The sequence below is a fragment of the Ictalurus furcatus genome, chromosome 21 (genome assembly GCF_023375685.1).
Source record: "Ictalurus furcatus strain D&B chromosome 21, Billie_1.0, whole genome shotgun sequence".
Taxonomy (NCBI): Eukaryota; Metazoa; Chordata; class Actinopteri; order Siluriformes; family Ictaluridae; genus Ictalurus; species Ictalurus furcatus.
This window is the reverse complement of record NC_071275.1, coordinates 13,936,241-13,956,848: the sequence shown is the minus strand read 5'-3', so window position 1 is coordinate 13,956,848 and position 20,608 is coordinate 13,936,241. Positions and strand designations below refer to the sequence as shown.

General features: G+C 41.3%; 1 protein-coding gene across 2 annotated transcripts in view; it reads left to right on the top strand.

Annotated features, from left to right (window-relative positions):
- foxp4 (forkhead box P4) overlaps positions 1-20,608 on the top strand; it is a 146,482-nt gene that overhangs the window by 98,034 nt on the left and 27,840 nt on the right. The window contains exons 6-9 of one of the 2 annotated variants that reach the window (XM_053652984.1): positions 3,499-3,643; positions 8,396-8,600; positions 11,290-11,388; positions 14,153-14,257. In XM_053652984.1, coding sequence (XP_053508959.1) covers positions 3,499-3,643; positions 8,396-8,600; positions 11,290-11,388; positions 14,153-14,257 — 554 coding nt within the window. Of the gene's footprint in view, positions 1-3,495; positions 3,644-8,395; positions 8,601-11,289; positions 11,389-14,152; positions 14,258-20,608 lie in introns of both variants that reach the window. The other variant, XM_053652983.1, reaches the window with a different exon arrangement.

Genomic DNA, 20,608 nt, shown 5'->3' with positions numbered 1-20,608 from the left:
CGATTACATAGTAGTAAATATTACAGAAAGTGCGTCCAAGCTAGCAATTGTGTTTATTTGTATCGCCATTAACAACTGCCTGACAATGTTTTAAGTAGTTTGAGCAGTTAACAGTCAGTAGCTATGTTTCCATTCAAGTTGCAAATGTAACTTATGCTGAAAATTGGAATATTGCATAAAACATTTGCGAATAAAGCACCGTTTCCATCCCATGTGTTCAAGAGAACAGAATCATCACTTCAGAGGATACTGCTGCCATTTTTATTTTTCTGAGCCAGTTATCCAATCACATGATTTGTTGAGGCAAAGTCACATGACTTTTTTGATGCGCATTGAGGAATATTCGGTTAATGGATTTCTATTATACAAAGCCAATTCCAAAAAAGTTGGGACGCTGTGTAAAATGGAAATAAATGGAAATAAGAACAGTATAAAAACAGAATGCATTGATCTGCAAATCTCATAAACCCATATATTATTCACAATAGAACATAGGAAACATATCAAATGTTTAAACTGAGGAAATGTACAGTTTTAAGAAAGAAATACAGTAATTTTGAATTTTATGGCCGCAACACGTCAAAAAAGTTGGGACGGGTCGACAAAAGGCTGGAAAAGTAAGTGTTACTAAAAAGAAACAGCTGGAGGAACATTTTGCAACTAATTAATTAATTGGCAACAAGTTAGTAACATGGATGGGTATAAAAATCTTAGAGAGACAGAGTCTCTCAGAAATAAAGATGGGATGGAATCTGGATGGAAGCATTTGTTGCTCTAAAACCTGTATACACCTTTCAGCATAGGTGGTGCCTTTCCATCTGTGCAATCTTATTTACATGTTACACAGCGTCCCAACTTTTTTGGAATTGGGGTTGTAGTTCTTATTGAATAAAAAATATATATATCCACCTCGATTGAGCACATAAGTTTTACATGAGCATTTTGGAGATTTTATTCACATCTGGTGTTTGCATCCAGTGATTTTTTCATGCTATATGCCAAAATTTGCATAAAAATACAGGGATGGAAACATAGCAAATGACCAAAAAACAGGAAGTATTAAGCTAAGATATAATAATTAAAATTTTCATTTAATTTTGTGAATAATTTAAAAACTCGATCTCTAAGCCACAAAAGCCACTACAAAAGGCAGAAAGAAAAATAGCAGGAGAGGAAAAAATGACAGAGAGCAATAAAACAGACGGATAGAACATATCTTCCTACGGAAAGCGAATAAACGTCAAGTATTCAGAAATATTGTATTTTTCAGAAATGTTAGTCGTGTAGCTCGTATTAGTTTTATTGTGTTCGTCCTTTTGAAGTAAGGGTGTGCAAACTTTTGCATCCAACTCTATGCACTTAGAAATATATCCCATATGCTTTTTAATGTAGCCCCCCTGCCAGAAACAAACTGAATAGCCTTGCGACGGAACATAATCCAGACATGATCTGTAGCTAATGACACACAATCCGAAAGCGATGTGTAGTTAATGGCGAACTATCCGAACGTGATTTAAAGCTAATAGTGCTCGGTCTGTACGTGATCCGTGGCTAATAGCACCCGGTCCGAATGTGATCTAAGGCTAGTAGCACACAATCTGACTGTGATCTGTAGCTAATAGCAGAGGATCCATGCACAATCTGCAATCTATTAGCCGTGGATTTGTTTTGAAGTCTCAGACCACGAGTGCAGGAGTGTTTTGGCTGATTTTAGCTTTGGTTGATAAACTTGACCCAACTAGTCTGTTTTTTTCCCCCCATGACTCCCTACCTTGGAAATGGAGAGCCCACTGTTGTTTGTTTGTTTATTTATTTATTTATTTATTTATTTATTTATTTATTCTTTCTTTCTTTCTTTCTTTTTTCATCCCTCTCCACTCTACTCCTTGTTCTCTGTTATCTGGCATGTGATAAGGTCCATCTCGCATTGGGGGTACATCAAAAAGCGTCTCGTTGGAAAAGCTGTTCAGGAAGGGGGACATTTATCACGGCGACACTGCCTGACATTATCAGCACATGCCATGTAGTCTGTGGTGCTCACCCTTACCCCTGGACACACACACACACAAACACACACACACACACACACACACACACATAAACAAAGAAAGAGAGAAAGAAATGATCCTTGTGGGGATCAGGATATTTCTATCTTTATGGGGACATTTGGTCCCCACTAAGATATAAAAAATTCTCACACACACACACACGTTTGTGTTAATACGCTTGTGAGGACCTTCCAGTGACATAATTACTAATGTAGCAAGTTTATGCTATGCCTAACCTTAACCATGGTAACTAGAAGGAAACCTTTTGGCTCTTTTAGTTTTTTCTTTTAACATAAAATCTGACTTTTTTGTAAAAATAAATAAATAAATAAATTACACACAAACAAACAAAAAACAACAACAAAGAATGAAATTATCCTTGTGGGGATCAGGATATTTCTATCCTTATGGGGACATTTGGTCCCCACTAAGATATAAAAAATTCTCACACCACACACACACACACACACGCACGCGCACACACACACACACACACACACACATACACACACACACACACACGGGCTTCCCAAATCTGTGCTTCTCTATGCCGGAGATAGATAGACTATCGTGTGTATGTGTGTGTGCATGTATGTGTGTATATGTGTGTGCGCGCGTGTTCTAGCTCCGGCTCTAGAGATCAGAGATGCTTCAAATATACAGCCTGCACGCTTTTGATGAAGCCAAGAAGCCGCGCTCTCTTCCTGCTGTTCCAGCCCTTATGTCATAGCTCTGATAACGAACGGGATAACTCTCTCTACTTCCTTCCCCCTCCTCTTATCCTTTTATTTGCAGTGTTACATTATAGCATAAGGCACGCTTTTAATCTGGCATATTCCTTAAATGGGGGCTCTCTCAGAGCGCCTTTTGTTTTAATGTGTGGCAAGAGTGGAATCATGCCTTATCGTAAAACATTAGACATCTGATGCCACGTAATTTGGAACTGCGCTTAACATCACACGCAGATGTCGTTTGTCATCGTTTATTGCCGTGTTAATTTGCGTAGCGGCCGCATGCTAACAGATTGCTACACATGCTGCAGTGACTGTGGCTTAGTGTGTGTGTGTGTGTGTGTGTGTCTGAGTGTGTGTGTGTGTGTGTTGTCAGACCACATGGTGTAGTCAGTCTCACATTGACTATTATCTCCAACGACTTTCATAGCCGGGTTGAGGAAACACACAAGCCTGCTCTTTTAGCCGGGCACTCGTTTTCCATCACTTCAGGAAGTGCGATGATGACCAAAGGGGAAAATCTTTCTATTCCAGGATGTGTCTTATCTAAACACGAGGTTTGCAGGCTTATAAAAGCAAATGAGTGTCTGCTGTGTCCCTCCCATCCCGTCCTGCCAGTCTCTCAGCTCTTCTTCTTTCTTTAACTCTTCTTGTCCCTAACTTCTTGGTTTTTTTAAAAAAAAAAAAAAAAACATGTCTCTACTTTTTCTCTTCAGCAGCAGCAGTTGGGCAGCAAACAGCTGGCTTTCCAGCAGCAGCTGATCCAGATGCAGCAGCTGCAGCAGCAGCACATCATCAACCTTCAGAGGCAAGGCCTTGTCGGAATACAACCCAGCCAAGTCCCCATCCAGGGCCTGCAGCAAGGTACACACTCGCACGCTGACTTTTTAACACCACTATGGTGTCATTTTACTGCCAAAAAGCTTCAGTGTTCATTTTGTGCTTTGCTTGAATTAGTAGAGCGCACTCACAAACCTGTTTGATTGGACCTCTATCTCTATCACCTGATTAAAAGCGGAAACCAAGACTGGATGCACCAATCCAGAGGAATTTTCCACTTCCTCTAGTCAGTTTCCACTTCATGGGTCGTACAGTGGGTAGCGTTACTGTCTCATGGCTCCACGGTCTCCAGTTTGACCCTGAGTCTTGGGTAACTGTCAGAGTAGAGTTTTACATGTTCTCTCTGTGTCCCTGTGGGTTGCCCCTGGGTTTTCTAGTTTCTTCACACCTCCCATAAACGTTAGTAGGTGATACAGTGGGTAGGATGGAAACTCTAAAATGCCTAGTAGGTTTGAATATCTGTCTGCATGGTGGCCTGCGGTGGACCGGCGTCCGATCCAGTGTGTATTCCTACCTCACAGCCAGTGTTTCCGGGATAGGGTCTTCAGATCCACCTCGACCAGGATAAAGGAGTTAGCAAAGAATGAATAAATAACTAAATAACCATTTTAAAATACTCCCGTTGTAGCTTAACATTGTCATTTATGCAATCATCTGAACATTTTGGCATGTATTATGAAAAACATTTTGGGTTGAGATAGATTTTCATTACTTATTAGCTATATTAACCTTGTAATGCACAACTAAAGATGCAAATGACAGACATACTGGATGGTCAGTTAGACTTGTGGTAAAGGAAATAATGGATGTCTTGCAGAACATTTCATTTTAAGTCTTAAAGTTAATTTTGTTGAAACTTCTGTTGAAACTTCTAAAAAATAAAAAAGTTTTCAGTAGAATGTAAAGAAATAATGACATTCATTCACTCTACAGAAATTAAAACACGACCATTCAAAATAATAAACCAAACACACAAGGTACTTTATTAATACATGAACATAAATCAAATAAAATCGACCAAGGTTGAGATAATCCTTTTATTTACATGAGATAAGACTTTTATTTACATGTTTACTACATTGTCCCTTTGCAGCACCCAGCCCACACTTACTTAAGCTTTTATTTTATAAAGGACCAACGATTTTACACAAAACTTTGTTTCATTTACACTCTTCGTATCTGGCGTATATTGACACATGGTAGATCTTCCCTGCACGTACATTAATACATTAATTATATTTTCCCTTCTATGTGTACATTTCACTGAACACTTTACTCTAAAATGAAGGCTTGGCCAACTTTCCTTCATAGAGATAATGGAGAAACCTTCTCTAACCTCACGCTGAAACTCTGCTCCCATAATTCTCTGGTCCAGGTGGTCTCTCTCACTTCCACCGGCTCACCTCCCAGTCTCTGGGATGCCACACACTCCTGTAGAAATAATTATTAAAGCAAAGACTCACCACACAAACCAGCCTAGGAGTCAAATACAGCAGGCTAAATAAACACAACGTGTGTTTTCTGTGTATTCTTAGCCTTCCACTGGACCAGATGGTCACTGCAGACCCGGGCCAGCCAATCTCTGTAGAATTCGGTCCTTCGCTATAAACACGTGTATAGTGCTGAACTTGAATAATCCTAGCCTTCTGTACACACACCAGCTGACCTGCTGCCATAAACATGAACGTGCACAGTGCTGAACGCTAATAATGCTAGCCATAAAACAGGGCCCCTCGCTCTAATCGTCTCAATCTATTAGTCTGAGATGGATGACATATCCAGAACCACCCCCCCTCCACCCCCATCCTCCAAAACCCCCGACCAAAATACCCCCAGAGCAAACTGCAGCCGTGGACATGCTGCTGAGCCACATGTGAAGCTTGTTAACTTAATCAGCTTGTAAAAAAGATAAAAGACATGCGTGATTGTGGGTTGGGGAAGGCAGTCATTTGGATAATAGGTAAATATGGCACAAAATTTGCTGGTCTCTGTGGAGAATTGTGCGTGTGCCTAGGAGCAGCCAGAGGAAATGAGGCTTTCGGCTAGCTCAATACGTTTTTCTGCATCCTTTATTTTCACTTAGCCTCATCGAGATAGCCTCCTATGTAACAACACACACACACACACACGCACACACACACGCACACACACACACACCAAGTTCCAAGAGAAATGAACCAACAAGGAGGCTTCTTGAGTTTTTAAAATAAAAGAGGGCCTCAGAAATGAACCTATTTACTGCATTTGACTTTCATTCACTCTCATTGCCCTTGACATTTCTGATTATTTATATAATTTAAGATTGCCATGCGCTGTCCCGAGTGGCCTCCGTAGCACACACAATGTAGCAGAACAACACACACAGACGGAGACGCCTGTTCGTAGGAAACCCGTCTGGTGGAAGGATGGAGAGGTCGAGACCAACAGATCTTATGACGAACAGCAAACTTTTGACCTTGGCGCTCCTCTAGTCATGCTCTCCTCTCTTGCTGACATCATCGAGGAACAATAAAGCCGTGGCTCCGTCCACAACGCACGGAATTCCCCCGCAATCCCTCCCTGATAAGAGGCCTTCCATTAAAAGCAGGCAGCCAACCGTGGGCATTCTTCATGCCGGTCTTGCTTGGCCCCATTAAAAAGGATTTTGTCCTCTGGACCACGGGTGGCAGCGACACCTGGCATTGCATTTATTATTATTTATTTTAATTACCAAAAGCTCCCTGCATTTTCAACTTCGAGATGATCAAACAGTATTTGGTTCTACCATATTCTGCCATAAGCACTTTGTGGCTTCTTTTTGTGAAACGTTTTCTACACCTCACCCCTCACATTCAGGCCGTTTGCATTGTTCTTAGCTGGAGGCGGGGCATAAAAGCTGACCAGATCTCTATAGGTCAGCCAAGAGAGAAAGATTTAATTCCTTTTATAAGTGGACGAAAGTACAGTCTGTCATCCCAGGCCTCGACACCACCGCTGGCGCCCAACTGCGCATATTAATCAGAAGCAACAGCCGTATTATTTTAAAAAAAACAAAAAAAAAACGTGTAAGTAAGACGTATTTAAGTCTTTTTTTGTCACAAGAAAGTAAAATACTACCATATGCTCATCTTACAGGGAAATTTGTGGAATTGCATGGGCTTCTCTTGGGTGCTTAGCTCGGTGGTCTCAGAGTGGAAGTGTGTGTGTGTGTGTGTGTGTGTGTGTGTGTGTGCATATTTGTTCGAGGAGGGGTGGCTGTGGACATTTTGGGAAAGTGCTGAAGTCTAGCCACAGAGGAAATGCCCCACCTGGCCCTTCGTGCATGTGTGTTTGGGAGAAAGTGAGAAACAAAAACACTTCACTGTAGGTAGACCATTCCGTCTCCACCCGGATCTGCTCCAACACTCTGGCTGTTCTTTCATTTGGTACAGCTGCCAGTTTTCTCTTGGCCCCCGTCTCTCTTTCTCGCTCACTGCATGTTCTGTCCAACGATTTGTAGCGCTCAGCGGCTCGTCCATGCCCCCGCAAGTCTTCTCCCCCCGAAAGACGGAGCGAACAACAGGCCGGATCTGCAAGTGCGGCCGTCCATCATTCGCTTTGTTTTGGCGCAGCCCGAGACAGGAATGCCGACGCACCAGACATAATATTTGGATTGCTATTAAGTCCCTGCCATATGTGATAGCGTAGCAGGCTGTGGGTTTTCAGGAACAGCTTGAGCCAGACTTGCTATGGTGTGTGTGTGTATGATGGAATTAACTCCCCCTTCCTCTTCTCTTCCCGTCTTTCTTCACTCCCCCCAGTCTGTCTCACCAACCACCTCCTCCTTTAGCGAGAGAAAAGCGGAGAAAATATGAGAGGAAGAAAAACAGCTCAGAATTCATCAGGTTTTCGGAAAGAGGCTGCAAAAATGAAGAAAGTGGCAAGAAAGTACACCAACGTGATTAATACTGTCAGTGACAAGTTGGTTGGGACAGCCGTAATTACAAATAGAGACGGCCGGGAGAATTGTGGAAGTGGTGGAAAGCTAACAAAATATGGTGAAATTGGCCGTTCAGTGGGCCTCCACTCCTCCTTTTTTTGTTGTCACTCTCCCAAGATGTTAACAAGTCCCTGGCGTTTTACGGGTTTGCCACACTAATGTCAACATGCTGCCAGGCTTTGTGATGTACCAGTGGAGAGATGCTCCGTGCCAACTGGCACACGTTCAAGGCAGAGACGGGGAGGAGGTGCCTCGATCACTCATGACACAGGCACTCGGAGCATCTCACACACCTGTGGCTGCTACATCTCTGTGGTACAGAAGCAAGTGCTCAAAAAAATATGATATCATATTTAACAGATATTTACTCGGTGCATTATTGTTCTAAACGTCATGGAATGTTTTCAAATGCGTTTATGATCATTTACCAAGGCTAAAACATTGAGCCTTTTAAAAAAAAAAAAAATATATATATATATATATATATATATATATATATATATATATATATATATATTTCTCAATTAAAATTTCTTATGAGAATATGTTGTCAAGTTTTTGAGTCCAGAGAAAAATAGTTTCTATTCTAAAAGTTCTATTGAAAATATACATCGTTGTAGCACACTTTTATACTGTTTAATTTTGTATTCATGTTTAATAAAGGATAAAATACCAACTTGTAGACCTCGCTTTCTTCAAAGCCCAATTTTGCGGATTTTTGATCACTGTTGGTTATGTTTGATGCATGTGGATGCAATTTTCGATCATTTTCATGTTCAGCCGGAACATTCTCTCTCTCTTTCTTTCTATCCGTACAGCCATGTGTCCCACGGACCTGCAGCAGCTGTGGAAGGACGTGGCGGGCGTGCAGAACGCAGACGAGCCCATCAAGCACGAGGGCCTCGACCTGAGCACCAACAGCTCCAACACTACCTCATACACGGCCTCCAAAGTCTCACCTCAGATCCCCCACCATCCTTTGCCAAATGGACAGAACTCCATGCACACTCCAAAGAGAGACAGGTGAGTTAAAGACTTCCAGCTTCACAGCGTCTGATCTGGAGTATTCGAATAACGAGTGTTACAGTATGTTGTGATGTTTCATCGCCATGGTTTTGTTATCCTGGAACTTTGGTCCTACTAGTTTTGGGACACTTCAGACACTTGTAGTCAGGGTCCTTTTTAGACCGTAAAACACCATTACCAAACCATGCTGAAATGATAAAGAGTTATATATGAACACTGTATATGCATTATCACGTTATATTAAGGTCCTGTTCATTAGTGGCATCATTAGTGAATTAGTTGTCATGAACGTCAGCTTTAATAGTAGCTAGCACTATTATTAAATCGGTTTATTTTTGAATAATAAACCAAATAAGCAGAAAATCAACATTAACCAATGTTCATACAAACAATTTAAGTGTAAACTCTATCATGACTAATATGCACAATGCCTTAATTAACACAGCAAAATTTAGACGTGAGGCTGAAATGTAATTTCCAGTATTTACACCTTTAACCTGGAGTTCAATGAGTTATCAGCTTTATGGATCATACTGTCATTTTTTTAAAATGTTTTTTGCTTATTTATATGGACTTATTGTTTAGTCATGGATTGAATAAATATTAGCCAATTAATGCTAATATTTATCCATTAACATTTAAAATCAGGGGTGTCCAATCTTATCCACAAAGGGCCGGTGTGGGTACAGGTTTTTATTCCAACCAAGCAGGAGACACACCTGATTCCACCTGTTTAATCAGTTGATCTTGGCTTTCAATAGACTCGGGTGTGGCTTCTGCTTGGTTGGAATAAAACCTGCACCCACACCGGCCCTTTCCGGATAAGATTGGACACCCCTGATTTAAACAAACATCAATTAATACATGTTAAATGACTTTAGTTTAGTTAGTTTCTTTGTTTCTAAATTACTTTTTTAGTGTGTGTGTATATAACATTAATTATGGTTAATAATGTCAACTAATGCAGCAAATACTGTTCGTTCAGTGAAACTTAATGTAAAGCTCATTCATCTGATACATAATAGAAAACACTCAAATTATAATTGGATCAAAAACGAGAAACATATCATTTATGAAAGTACAGTAATATATTTTGGGGTATGTCCGATTAGTAGAGCCATTTCAGTTTGTTCAAACGTTCTGTGGGATGATGCTAGCTTTTTAAAATATATATATCATTGTTTTATTTATTTCTTTTTTAATAACCACACTAAATTGTTGTTCTTCATGAGTTCACGATAGTTTGAAATCGTAGCATAACTACATAATAATCCCTGCATCCCAGTTGGCATGCTTATACTATGTACTAAAAGTATGTCCCCTTTTTGTGAAGCCAAAGTACATACTTTTGAGCATGTAGTAAAAGAGTACTGGGACACACTAACACATCGAGTAACGACATCGTGAACGCTGTCACCATAAACAAACTCCTCATCGCATATCAGCTTTTCTTCATTCATTATTTTTATATAATTTATACTATATGGTTTCATGTATCATTCCCTCGATTTATTTTTTCCCACATTTCATTTACACACCTCTCTAAAATGCATCCTTGAATTCAGCGAAGCAAACCGTCACAAAGCTCCTCCTCCCGCATGCTTGTTGTGGGTAATATTAGCTTCGAAAATCTACCGGAAATAGTAGGCCATCTGGGTACCTTTGGGACACTCGTACTACGATCATACTACAATTTGGGACACACTAATTCTAATCTCGGTTACTGTTTAGTACTGATAGTATGCCAGTTGGGACGCAGGGAAAAACTCCTTTGCCTGTTAAATAGCGTTCAGCTCTCCAGCTAACGTCCAGTTCTCTCCATCTCTATAGTTATCCAGTATCCAGCTTTCTAGCTAAAAACAGGACACAAGTATAGAACATTACAGAATCTTTTAAACATGAATGATTTTCATTCTATGAATTATACGAATTGGACTGGTGTCCCGTTGAGTCTTCATTTCTGCCCTGCACTCTGTGTTGTTTTTTTAAAGATGCCACCCTGTCCAAGATAAAGTTCTTCCTGAACATGAACTTTCCTGAATAAAATGCATTGTATCAGAAATACCGGTAGTTATTATGTTATAAATATTTCATATCTGCTTTTGCTTTGACCCTGACTTTAAGTCAGTGACTGTAAGTCAGGGTGTGTTGTGAAGCTTGCAATACTGAAATATTAACCAAATGGAAGTTTGAACAAAAAAAATAAAAAATGATGAGGGGGTAATAAAAGCACATCTGGAGTGTGATATGAATAGCACAGTTGAAGCACGTCCTGTGAGTACGTGGCACACTGTTGAAAGGTCTGTATCTTATAAGTGTATGTTTTGTTTGCTCACACTAATATTTCATAGCCAGAGCTGTCAGGGTTGTATTTGATGTGCTGGTGTAAAGTGCCCTGGGTTAACTTAATATTTGATGCTCGTGCAATTTCTTCTACATGTGGCATGACTGGAGCGTCACTTATACCTCCGTGCTAGTTAAGCCGTGTGTGTGTGTGTGTGTGTGTGTGTGTGTGTGTGTGTGTTCTGGGCATAAATGTGCAGTCGCTTAATTCAGATGGGATTAAGCTGTGTTTGTAAGAAGTAACAGAGGCAGACAGGTGGGAAAAGACAATGTGTGTGTGTGTGTGTGTATGTGTGTGTGGAGCCACTCTTTGGGGTTCTGATCAATACCTTCCATTTTAAAGAGCAAGACTCTTTGAGTGGATCTCGTCCTTCACCAAGGGGGAGTCCAGTGACGAGCATCTCACCCCTTACCCCAAAGGCACTCCTCTACAGAGTACCCAGTGAGTACACACACACACACACCTGCCATACTATGTGAGTTTAGATGAGTTGGTGTGTATTTACCTTTTTTTATGGCTGTTCTAACCCCTTCCGTCCCTCTCTTATACACACACACATGAACACACACACACACACACACTGAGCAGAAGAAGAAAACAGTGCGGCAGGGCTAATGCATGGCGCATGTGGACCATGTGGTTGCCAGTAGTTTGTAATGTCTGGAGTCAGAGCAGCTTCTGAATTGAGTGGCCTCTCCACTGCCAGCACATCTGACAGAAGAGAAGAAGCATGTGCGTGTGTGTGTGCGGGTCTGTGTGTGTCTGTATATGCGGCGTGTGTATGCTCTCCACATCAGGAGAACCTCATCTGCAAGCAAGCTGCTTTGCGTTAAACGGCATTCTGATGTGGATTCGGGACGAGTTGCCCAGACCCAAAAGCACCGCAAGCTTCCCCTCCTCTTCATGCTTAGCAGAAATCAGGCACATGACGGAGGATCCTGCGGTCCAGGCTTCTGCGCTACATGCTAGCCCATGGCTGCTGGCCAGGCCTGAAATGAAAGATGGATGGACGTGGCTGGAAAGATGAGAGGAGAGAAAGAGGGAGAGAGAGCGCACTAATCTGCTGTGGGTCTTTACAGAAGCCAGACCAGAAGACCCGATCCACCCACAACAAACACAATGGCAGCGTCTCAAACTAAACAAGCACTCGGAGGGCGTCCCGTTCCCGTTCCTGCCTCAACCCCCCCTCCCCCCCACGCTTTCACCAGCGAGTTCTGTTAGTGCTTCAAAAGCCATCTTAAGCTGGGTATACACTACGTGATTTACAAAATTTGAACATTTTGAAAGCTGAGAGCCTCTCGCACAGCACCAGCTTTCTGACAGCAAAAAATCTTCAAGAGAATGTACATTCGTTTTAGTGAAGTTTGCCATGAAAAATTTTGTGGAAAGAAATTATTTGTTTAAAACACATCACGCACGTTTGGTTAGCACGTTTGCCCCGCACCTCCGGGGTTGGGGGATTCTAATCCCGGCTCTACCCTGTGTGTGCACAGAGTTTGCATGTTCTCCCCATGCCTCGGGGTATTCCGGTTTCCTCCCCCAGTCCAAAGACATGCATTGTATCTAATTGTACATAGTTTGTGACTGTGTATGTGATTGTGCCCTTTGATGGGTTTACACTCTGTCCAGGGTGCCCCCTGCCTCGTGCCCAGAGTCCCCTGGGATAGGCTCCAAGCTCGCCGCAACCCTGTGTAGGTTAAGGGAACAATCACACGCACATTCACACACTACCAATACAATACTCATGTACATGTCGAAAATGTCAGAAACATCCAATCAATCTGGAAACATATCATAAGGTTTAAGATTAGAGAAGTTAAACAGAAATTGCATGTATTTGACGCACCCTGCTCGTGATATGAGACAGCGGTGTATTGGCCTGATCGGAGATAAACACACGACTCGGCCTGCTTTAGGAGATGATGGTTTTCATTTAAAAGCTATGCAGCAGATGTCAGAAACCTCGCACCATTGCATTGTTCAAGCCTTTCATCCTGCAAAAGACACATGCAGTATAGACAGTAAGGCAAGTTTGAGAGCCAGCATTAAATATTATTGCTGTGACACTCACACGGTGTGGCTAATGTGCTGACATGCGGTTACTGTATAGCTAAAAGCTATTTGACTTGCTATTGCGCCTGGAGTGTGTGTTCAGATTATGTGTGTGTGTGTATTGGTGCAGTTGGCCTCTGTTTGTGTAACCAGACCAGTTCCTCATTCAAGGTGTGTTTGGGGATCATTTGTCTTATGACAAGTGGAAACAATGACCTTTTTGTGGGTTTTTTTAATTAATTTATTTTTTTAAATCCGCTTAAGCTTCGGCAGTTACAATTTGCCTTATTGTAATCTTAAGAAATCTTGCATCACCGGCATTTCTGAACCCTAATCGAAGAACTCCTTCTTTTATAATTATAGTATGTTCTATTTTCTCTTTCTGTAGGTATGTGGAAGTTTGATTCGAGTTTGAAATGATTCTTTAGCTGTCTTGATTCTCAAGTTTTCATTCATTTTGGATTCATTTTTCTCTGTTTAGTTTTATTATATGTCTTCAGAAATGTTACTGTTGTTACATAAATGTACTTTTGACAATCCAAAAAAAACCCCATAAGCCTGTGTAAAAGTCATTCCATGATGTTTCATGCATCAATGCAAAATTAATACATATGAGAATTTAAATATTTTGTTCTCCTTCCTATTCCTGCAAGATAGATAGATAGATAGGTAGATAGATAGATAGATAGATAGAGTCAGCATGGTGCTGTACAGGTGCAATAGATAGATGGATGGATGGATGGATGGATAGATAGATGGATGGATAGATATATGGATGGATGGATGGATAGATAGATAGATAGATAAAGTCAGCATGGTGCTATACAGGTGCAATAGATAGATAGATAGATAGATAGATAGATGGATAAAGTCAGCATGGTGCTATACAGGTGCAATAGATAGATAGATAGATAGATAGATAGATGGATAAAGTCAGCATGGTGCTATACAGGTGCAATAGATAGATAGATAGATAGATAGATAGATACTTGTGTAATTCTACATAATAAGTAAGCATTTCAGAGAAAAGAAACCGTCATGTCTGCTGTTTTATTTATTATTATTATATTTTTAATTCAGCTGTAATGATGGAAGACTAATCACACCTCTTTGTTTTTCTCTCCCTCTTTTATTCACCTCTCTGTTTTCTCAGTTCATCCCATGAGGAACACACAGCTTCACACCCACTCTACGGCCACGGAGAGTGTAAGTGGCCCGGCTGCGAGGCGCTCTGCGAAGACATGGGCCAGTTCATTAAGTGAGTGACGCGTGTTTGTCCGTCCCCTCAATACACCTCGACTCGGTCATCCACACATGCCACACACACACTTAGATCTGTCTAGAAGGACCTGAAAAAGGCTAATCGAGAGAGAGAAGCCATGTTTAGGTGCAATGTTTGAACAGAACGAGGGATGAATTCCACGGCGAGGTGGAGGATTAGGCTGCTACTGCCTGTGACGGAGTGAGAGATTCTTCGTTGCTGTGGGATTGAGCGTTGTGTACAAACACACAACGATGTTAAATGAAGCGCTGGTAGTGCACTGATCATGTCTTTTTCCAGGTCTTTGTATGGTTTCCTGTACCCTTATGTTCAGTTTATATAGAATAGAGATTATATTTCAGTCCTTCTGAGCTTATACTAGGAAGATAGGAGCAAAAAAAAACCTCACATTCCATCACAAGCATATGAAGGAGTTTCGTCTGCTTATTGCCATTAATATTGTTTATACTGCTAATATAGATTTGTATCTGGTCATTTCATGGAGCTTAAGCATCAGGGTTTTATCTACCTAGTGCTCGTTCCTATAAAAATACAGGTGCAAGTGTTTGTTTGGTGGTTTTTTGTTTGGATAATAATAATAATAATAATAATAATAATAATAATAATAATAATAGTTGCTTATTAGTAGTAGTAGTAGTAGTATATTAATAATTATATAATAATAATAATAAGTAGTAGTAGTAATATATTAATAATTATATAATAATAATAAGTAGTAGTAGTAATATATTAATAATTATATAATAATAATAATTAGTAGTAGAAGCAGCAGCATTAGCAGTAGTAGTGTTTTTTGTTTGATTTGATTTATTTATTTTTATTTTCATTTTATTTTTAATTTAATCTACACATGCCATAGCTGACCATCGAAACCCCTCCTAGAATTTAAGACAAGACTGACTGCCCACATTGGCACCTTCCAGCTAAATTTTAGGAAAATTCCAAACACCATGCCAAATCCTGGGAAGCATCGTTTGGATAAAGCAGCTGGAACCAGATGTTAGAAGTTGAGTTTCTCATTACATTTCAGTCTGTCTACATTTCAATACTTGGGCACTTCATTGACTACAAGTGTACAATGCTCTACAAGTGCATGTGGTCCAATCCAGATACTAGACTTATATTCATATGAGACAACCATGAAAAAAAAATGACTTATTATTTTGCCCAATTTGGAACATGCATTGATATCTAGCGTAGAGTAAATGTGGGTTAAAACGGAGCTTTCATTCCATTTTTATTTCACCTTACCTTTCCTTCTGACTAAATCAATGCATTATGAAGGTAAAATATTCAGAAATTTCGGTGATTTTTTTTTTCTCTCAATCTTCAATGTTACTTTCTTTTATGAGTTCCTTCCCAAAAGAGGCACTTAATACTCGTGCAGGAAGCCAGTCTACACACGTCCAGAGGTCATGCCCTACTGAGCAACCATGGTGTGACATATCCCTTGAAAACCTCTTTCCTTCCTATTGCCCTCTTCTCTCTCTCTCTTGTGTGTGTGTGTGTGTGTGTGTGTGTGTGTGTGTGTGTGTGTGTGTGTGTCAGTCATCAGGTAGCTGTAACTTCTTGAAGCTGCCAGGCCCTGATTAACTCCCTGCTCCCATCTTTCCCTCTCACGCTCTCTCTCTCTCTCTCTCTCACTCCCTCCTTCCCAGCATCCCTCTGCCGGGTCAGGCAAATTGTTTTCACGCTTCGTTAGCGGCTTACTTAATTAGCTCATTTACAATTAGAGCTCTTTGTTTCTCGGACGCTAGCAAAGACATCAAAAAGAAAGCTCCCTCTGCTCTTCTCCATCCCACCCGCCCCCACCCCCCCTTTATTCTCCACATCCCTCGCTCTTTTGGAGCGCAGTGCAGTCTTTGGGGATGGAGGGGGTTCGGCGAGATAAAGAGAGGAGCAGATCAGAGCAAGGACTGGGCCGTAAACAGCGCCGTTGTCTTTGTGTGTTAAAATAATGAGACTTCACAGCGGAAGAAGGCTGACACATCCGCCTGTCATATGAGGCTGAGTCACTGCACTGCCCTAGAGGCCTGTACGCCTCTTCTGAGTCTCTCTTCTCTTCTCGTTCTGTATCTCCCTTCCTTTCCTTTTTTTTCCTCTCCTTTCTTTCTTCTCTTTCTGTTTAGTGAACATGACAGATTTGTCACAATATTGGTAAAGCAGGAAGGGAATATCAATACCAGTGTCACGCGTCTCGTCATCTTTTGTGATTTTCTTTTTTCATGAGGAGCGTTTGCAGATACTGTATGGGTTAATATTGGGAAAATGTCCCTCGTAAAGGTCACAAAGGTTAAGTGTGAGAACATTGTTCTTAATTGTTAAATGTTTTCTAATAAATTGGAATATACAAAGTACAGAACAACAGTCATCAAAATTCCTCCTGTATTTGAAATTGCAAACTATGCATACTACTCATACTACATTTACATTTATATTTATTCATTCAGCAGACACTTTTATTCAAAGTGATTTACCAAATGAGGAAATACAAGCAAAATGATATATCAAGCGGAGAACAATACAAGTAGTGCAACCATACACTAAACAAGTTCGAGTCACAGTGACTGATAATAGTTAACAGATAAATACAGTGGTCTGAGGTCATTCTGAAGGGAATTCGACTGGCAGGTAGTCACGCGATAGTAAACCAAATGATAATTCTAGCACACCACATGCTACTATGAGGGAGTTTAAGTAAAATACAATACCGAGGTAGTATGCCGTTTTGAACATAACCCCTCTCTCTCTCTCTCTCTCTCTCTCTCTCTCTCTCTCTGTGGACTTCACTTCATTTATTTCTGTCACGATATTGACAGCTTACCTCTGTTAGCCTCTGATTTTTTGTATACGAGTCGCTCACGTACAAAGTGTTGCTCTCATTCCCTCATTCCATGTGTGTTCTTTACCGGGCCTAACTAACCCCTAGACCTGGCAGACATGACAGGTGTCTCGTCCACATCACCCCGCTTTAGATGCAGAGGTTTAGCCTCGGGCTCACGGGCTCCGCCTCTTCCAAGACATTATTCAAATTTCCCGCCAGCGTCCCTGGCGACCGGCCTGAGGAACGCGCTCAGTGCGGGCGAGGGGGTTAAGGGGGAGCTGGAGTGGCGGAGAGATGACGGCTGCTGACACAAACATCAAAGAGCCGGGGAGTCTGGGAAAGTTTTAAAAGCAAAGCTGTTGTTTGGTTGCATGGTGTCTCGTTTCACAGAGCCCCGGGGCATGCAGAGAAAGGGATGTTAGGGGAAAAGAGAGGAAGAGAAAGAGAGGGAAAGAAAAAGATGGAGAGAGGGAAGGGAAGGGAAGGGAAGGGGGGGACAGATAATGCTGTCAATCCTGCCCTCTGTGGCCCAGCCAGCGGTTTTTATTCATCGCTATCAGAAGAAAGATAGCATAGGGTGGACTTTTTTTTTTGTACTCCCCCTTCTCACTTTTTTTCCCTGCTGTATAGATCCATCTGGCTGCCTGCCACTTGTAGCGTCTGTTCCTCTACTGTGTTTTTTTTTTCTTTCTTATAGAGTAGTGCAAGTTTGATAAAATGCCCATTCACTACTAATCCCTGTCGTTTCCCTCTTTTCGCTCTCCTGCCCCTGAGCTCTTAAATGATCTTTAGTTTTCTCTGGCATGTCCAGACTACATGTGTTAGAATACTCAGGCCTTTTTTGTTGGCACTTGACTTTTTTTTTTTTTCTTTTTTTTTTTTTCTCAGTCGTCGTAAATGCAGCTTAGATCCCAGTGAGTAAACAGTACCTCATTGTCGGCTCCGTCGGAAGAAAAAAAGTGCGGCTACTGTTTATTATATGCCATAAAGCATGTGGTGTGTCTCTCGGTTCAGAGAGAGAGAGAGAGAGAAAAGAGAAGGGAAAGCAAAGAGTGAGATCATGTTTTTATCATCATTCACATGTAGAAGGGGGAAAAAAAGCTATCTGCGTCTGGCTTAGTGGAGCATATGACATCATTGTTTTCATTTAATTTCCTTGCGTCTGCCTCCTCGCGATTTGAAGAGAGAAAAAAAACGTGGAAGAAAGAAATTTCTAACACTGTTACTGTACTTCAATCACTATGTGATGAAGAGATAACCGAAGATGCTGGGATCAGAGGATGAGCGATTTGCGACGGCACGGGAATTTCCCGATGAGTAGAATGATCGCAGGAGATTTCGACCGAGAGTGATTTGTAGACCAGTGCTTATGAGATATGACTCAGCATATCTCAGTGAGAACGGGGTACGTGTGTGTGAGTGTGTGTGTGATGTAGCCTTTGGTTTTTAAGATCAGGATTTCCCCATGGGATCAACTAATCCCCGAACCTTTGGACCCCAGAGAGAGGATGCGTTATGGGGCTTAAACGTGCGGATGAGAAAGTTTTTTTTAAGTTTCTTTCCACTGAAGGACATCTTAAAACACCTTTCTCTCTTCCCTGGGCTTTCTCATGACCTCTGAACTCTAGGTAATGTCACCCCGCCAGGTGTGTGGTCATGTGACCTCTCCCACACCTGCGGTTTATGACATCATAGTTGGCGCTTAGTGGGCAAAGGACTACTGTATCAGCGAATTAGAAAGTGGAAAGTTTGTGTGTGTGTGTGTGTGTGTGTGTGTGTGTGTGTGTGTGTATGTGTGTGCACTAAACTGTTTGCTTCCTGTAACGGGGAATGGCGGGAGACCTTGTGATCTTTCTCAGCATGTTTCTATCCTGCCCTATCCGGGTTATTTACAGTTTAACACCCAGACCTTCCATATTCTGGACACAGTCACTACACACACACACACACACACACACCAAAGCTCTTGAACCTCTTCTGTGTATACTTTTCACTCCAAATTCTCCATGTCTCCACATTCTTCCTTCCTTTTTTCCAACTTTCAACCCCTTGGATCCTCCGCACTCCTCTCGCCGTGACTTCATCACTCTTTCCCGCACTCTTTCAGCTTATCAACTCTCCGTCGTTCTCGCTCCTTCTCTCTCCGGGCATCATCTATTTGTTTTGTTTTCGGCGAGGTAGATGATTGCTTCATGAAGAAAAACACGGTTTGGATGACTCGCTGATTGGGAACTGGATTTACTGACTATTCCCTGAAAACAAATGATATCATATCCAGGTGTTTTTTTAATTCCCCTTCCCACTCAATAAAGGTCGTGATCTGCAGCGACTGATTCTTTTTTTTATTATTATTATTTCTCCAAACATAGTTTAAGTGAAAGAAAAAAACTTGTCTTTATTGCTTTTCCAAGATAGGACTCGGACATCTGTGACATTTATTTATTTCTTTTTAATAAGCGACGTGACTGGGTTATCATGCTTGCTTATTTAACAGTCCACACTAGAACTGAAAAAAAGAAGTGGTTTGTGTGTGTGGGCGTGTGTGTGTGTGTGTGTGTGTGTGTGTGTGTGTGTGTATTCCTGTTTCCCCTCCTAATGTTTATCCCAAAACAATTGGCCAACACTATATTGTTACATGCTCCCCACACCCAAGCACACACACGCAATACTACACAATACTACACTCTTTCACTGCCCCTTTCATGTGCTAATATTATTTATATTTTCACAATACAGGAAATAGAGTTTATACACGCGTCGAAAAAGTGTTTCTTTGGGTGGAAATCCGCCATTGTGGAGCGTTTCCTTGAACGTAGAGCCCAAACGAGCTCGGACACAAGCCTCCTCTTCTCCGAATGGGAAAATAATCAAACTATCTAGCGGCTGGATTTTTTGATGTGGCTGTTTGTTTATATGAAGTCATGCTTGGCCGGGACATCTTCGCTTGGATGCGACCTCCGTGTTTGTGTGTGTTGTCAGGCTGCGGTGGCTGCAGCACTAAATACACGCTGCATACGCCCTAATCTGTCTCCACAGCAGTCCTAAAAAATTGTGTGTGTTTGTGTGTTTGCGTGTGTTAAACGGAGGCAGGCAGCAGACATACGGATAGCAGCAGATGCGTTGGTGAAAGATGCCTCAGCATGTTGGCAGATTTCTCTTTAAGCCCTCGGGTATATTTATGATCTTCTACAGGCAAAGCTGGATAGAGTTTCAAGTGTGGTTTTGCGTTTCTGTTTGTAGTGTTTAACTCTTGTGTTTTTTTTTTTCTTTGGCCCGGGTGAAAAGGTTCCTTTGGAGTTTAGTGCGGAATTATTTTTGTAAATTTGTAATATATTTAGCACGCTATATTTAAGTGATTTTGTTTGCATGATCCTATTGAAAATTTTTAACTTTAGCAAAGGAATAGTTGTAGATGAATCAAGTTTATTGGAACAAAAGGGCGAAATTCTTCATTCCAATTAGACACCCTCTTAAAATAAAAGTTCTTCGGTGGTTCTTTACCA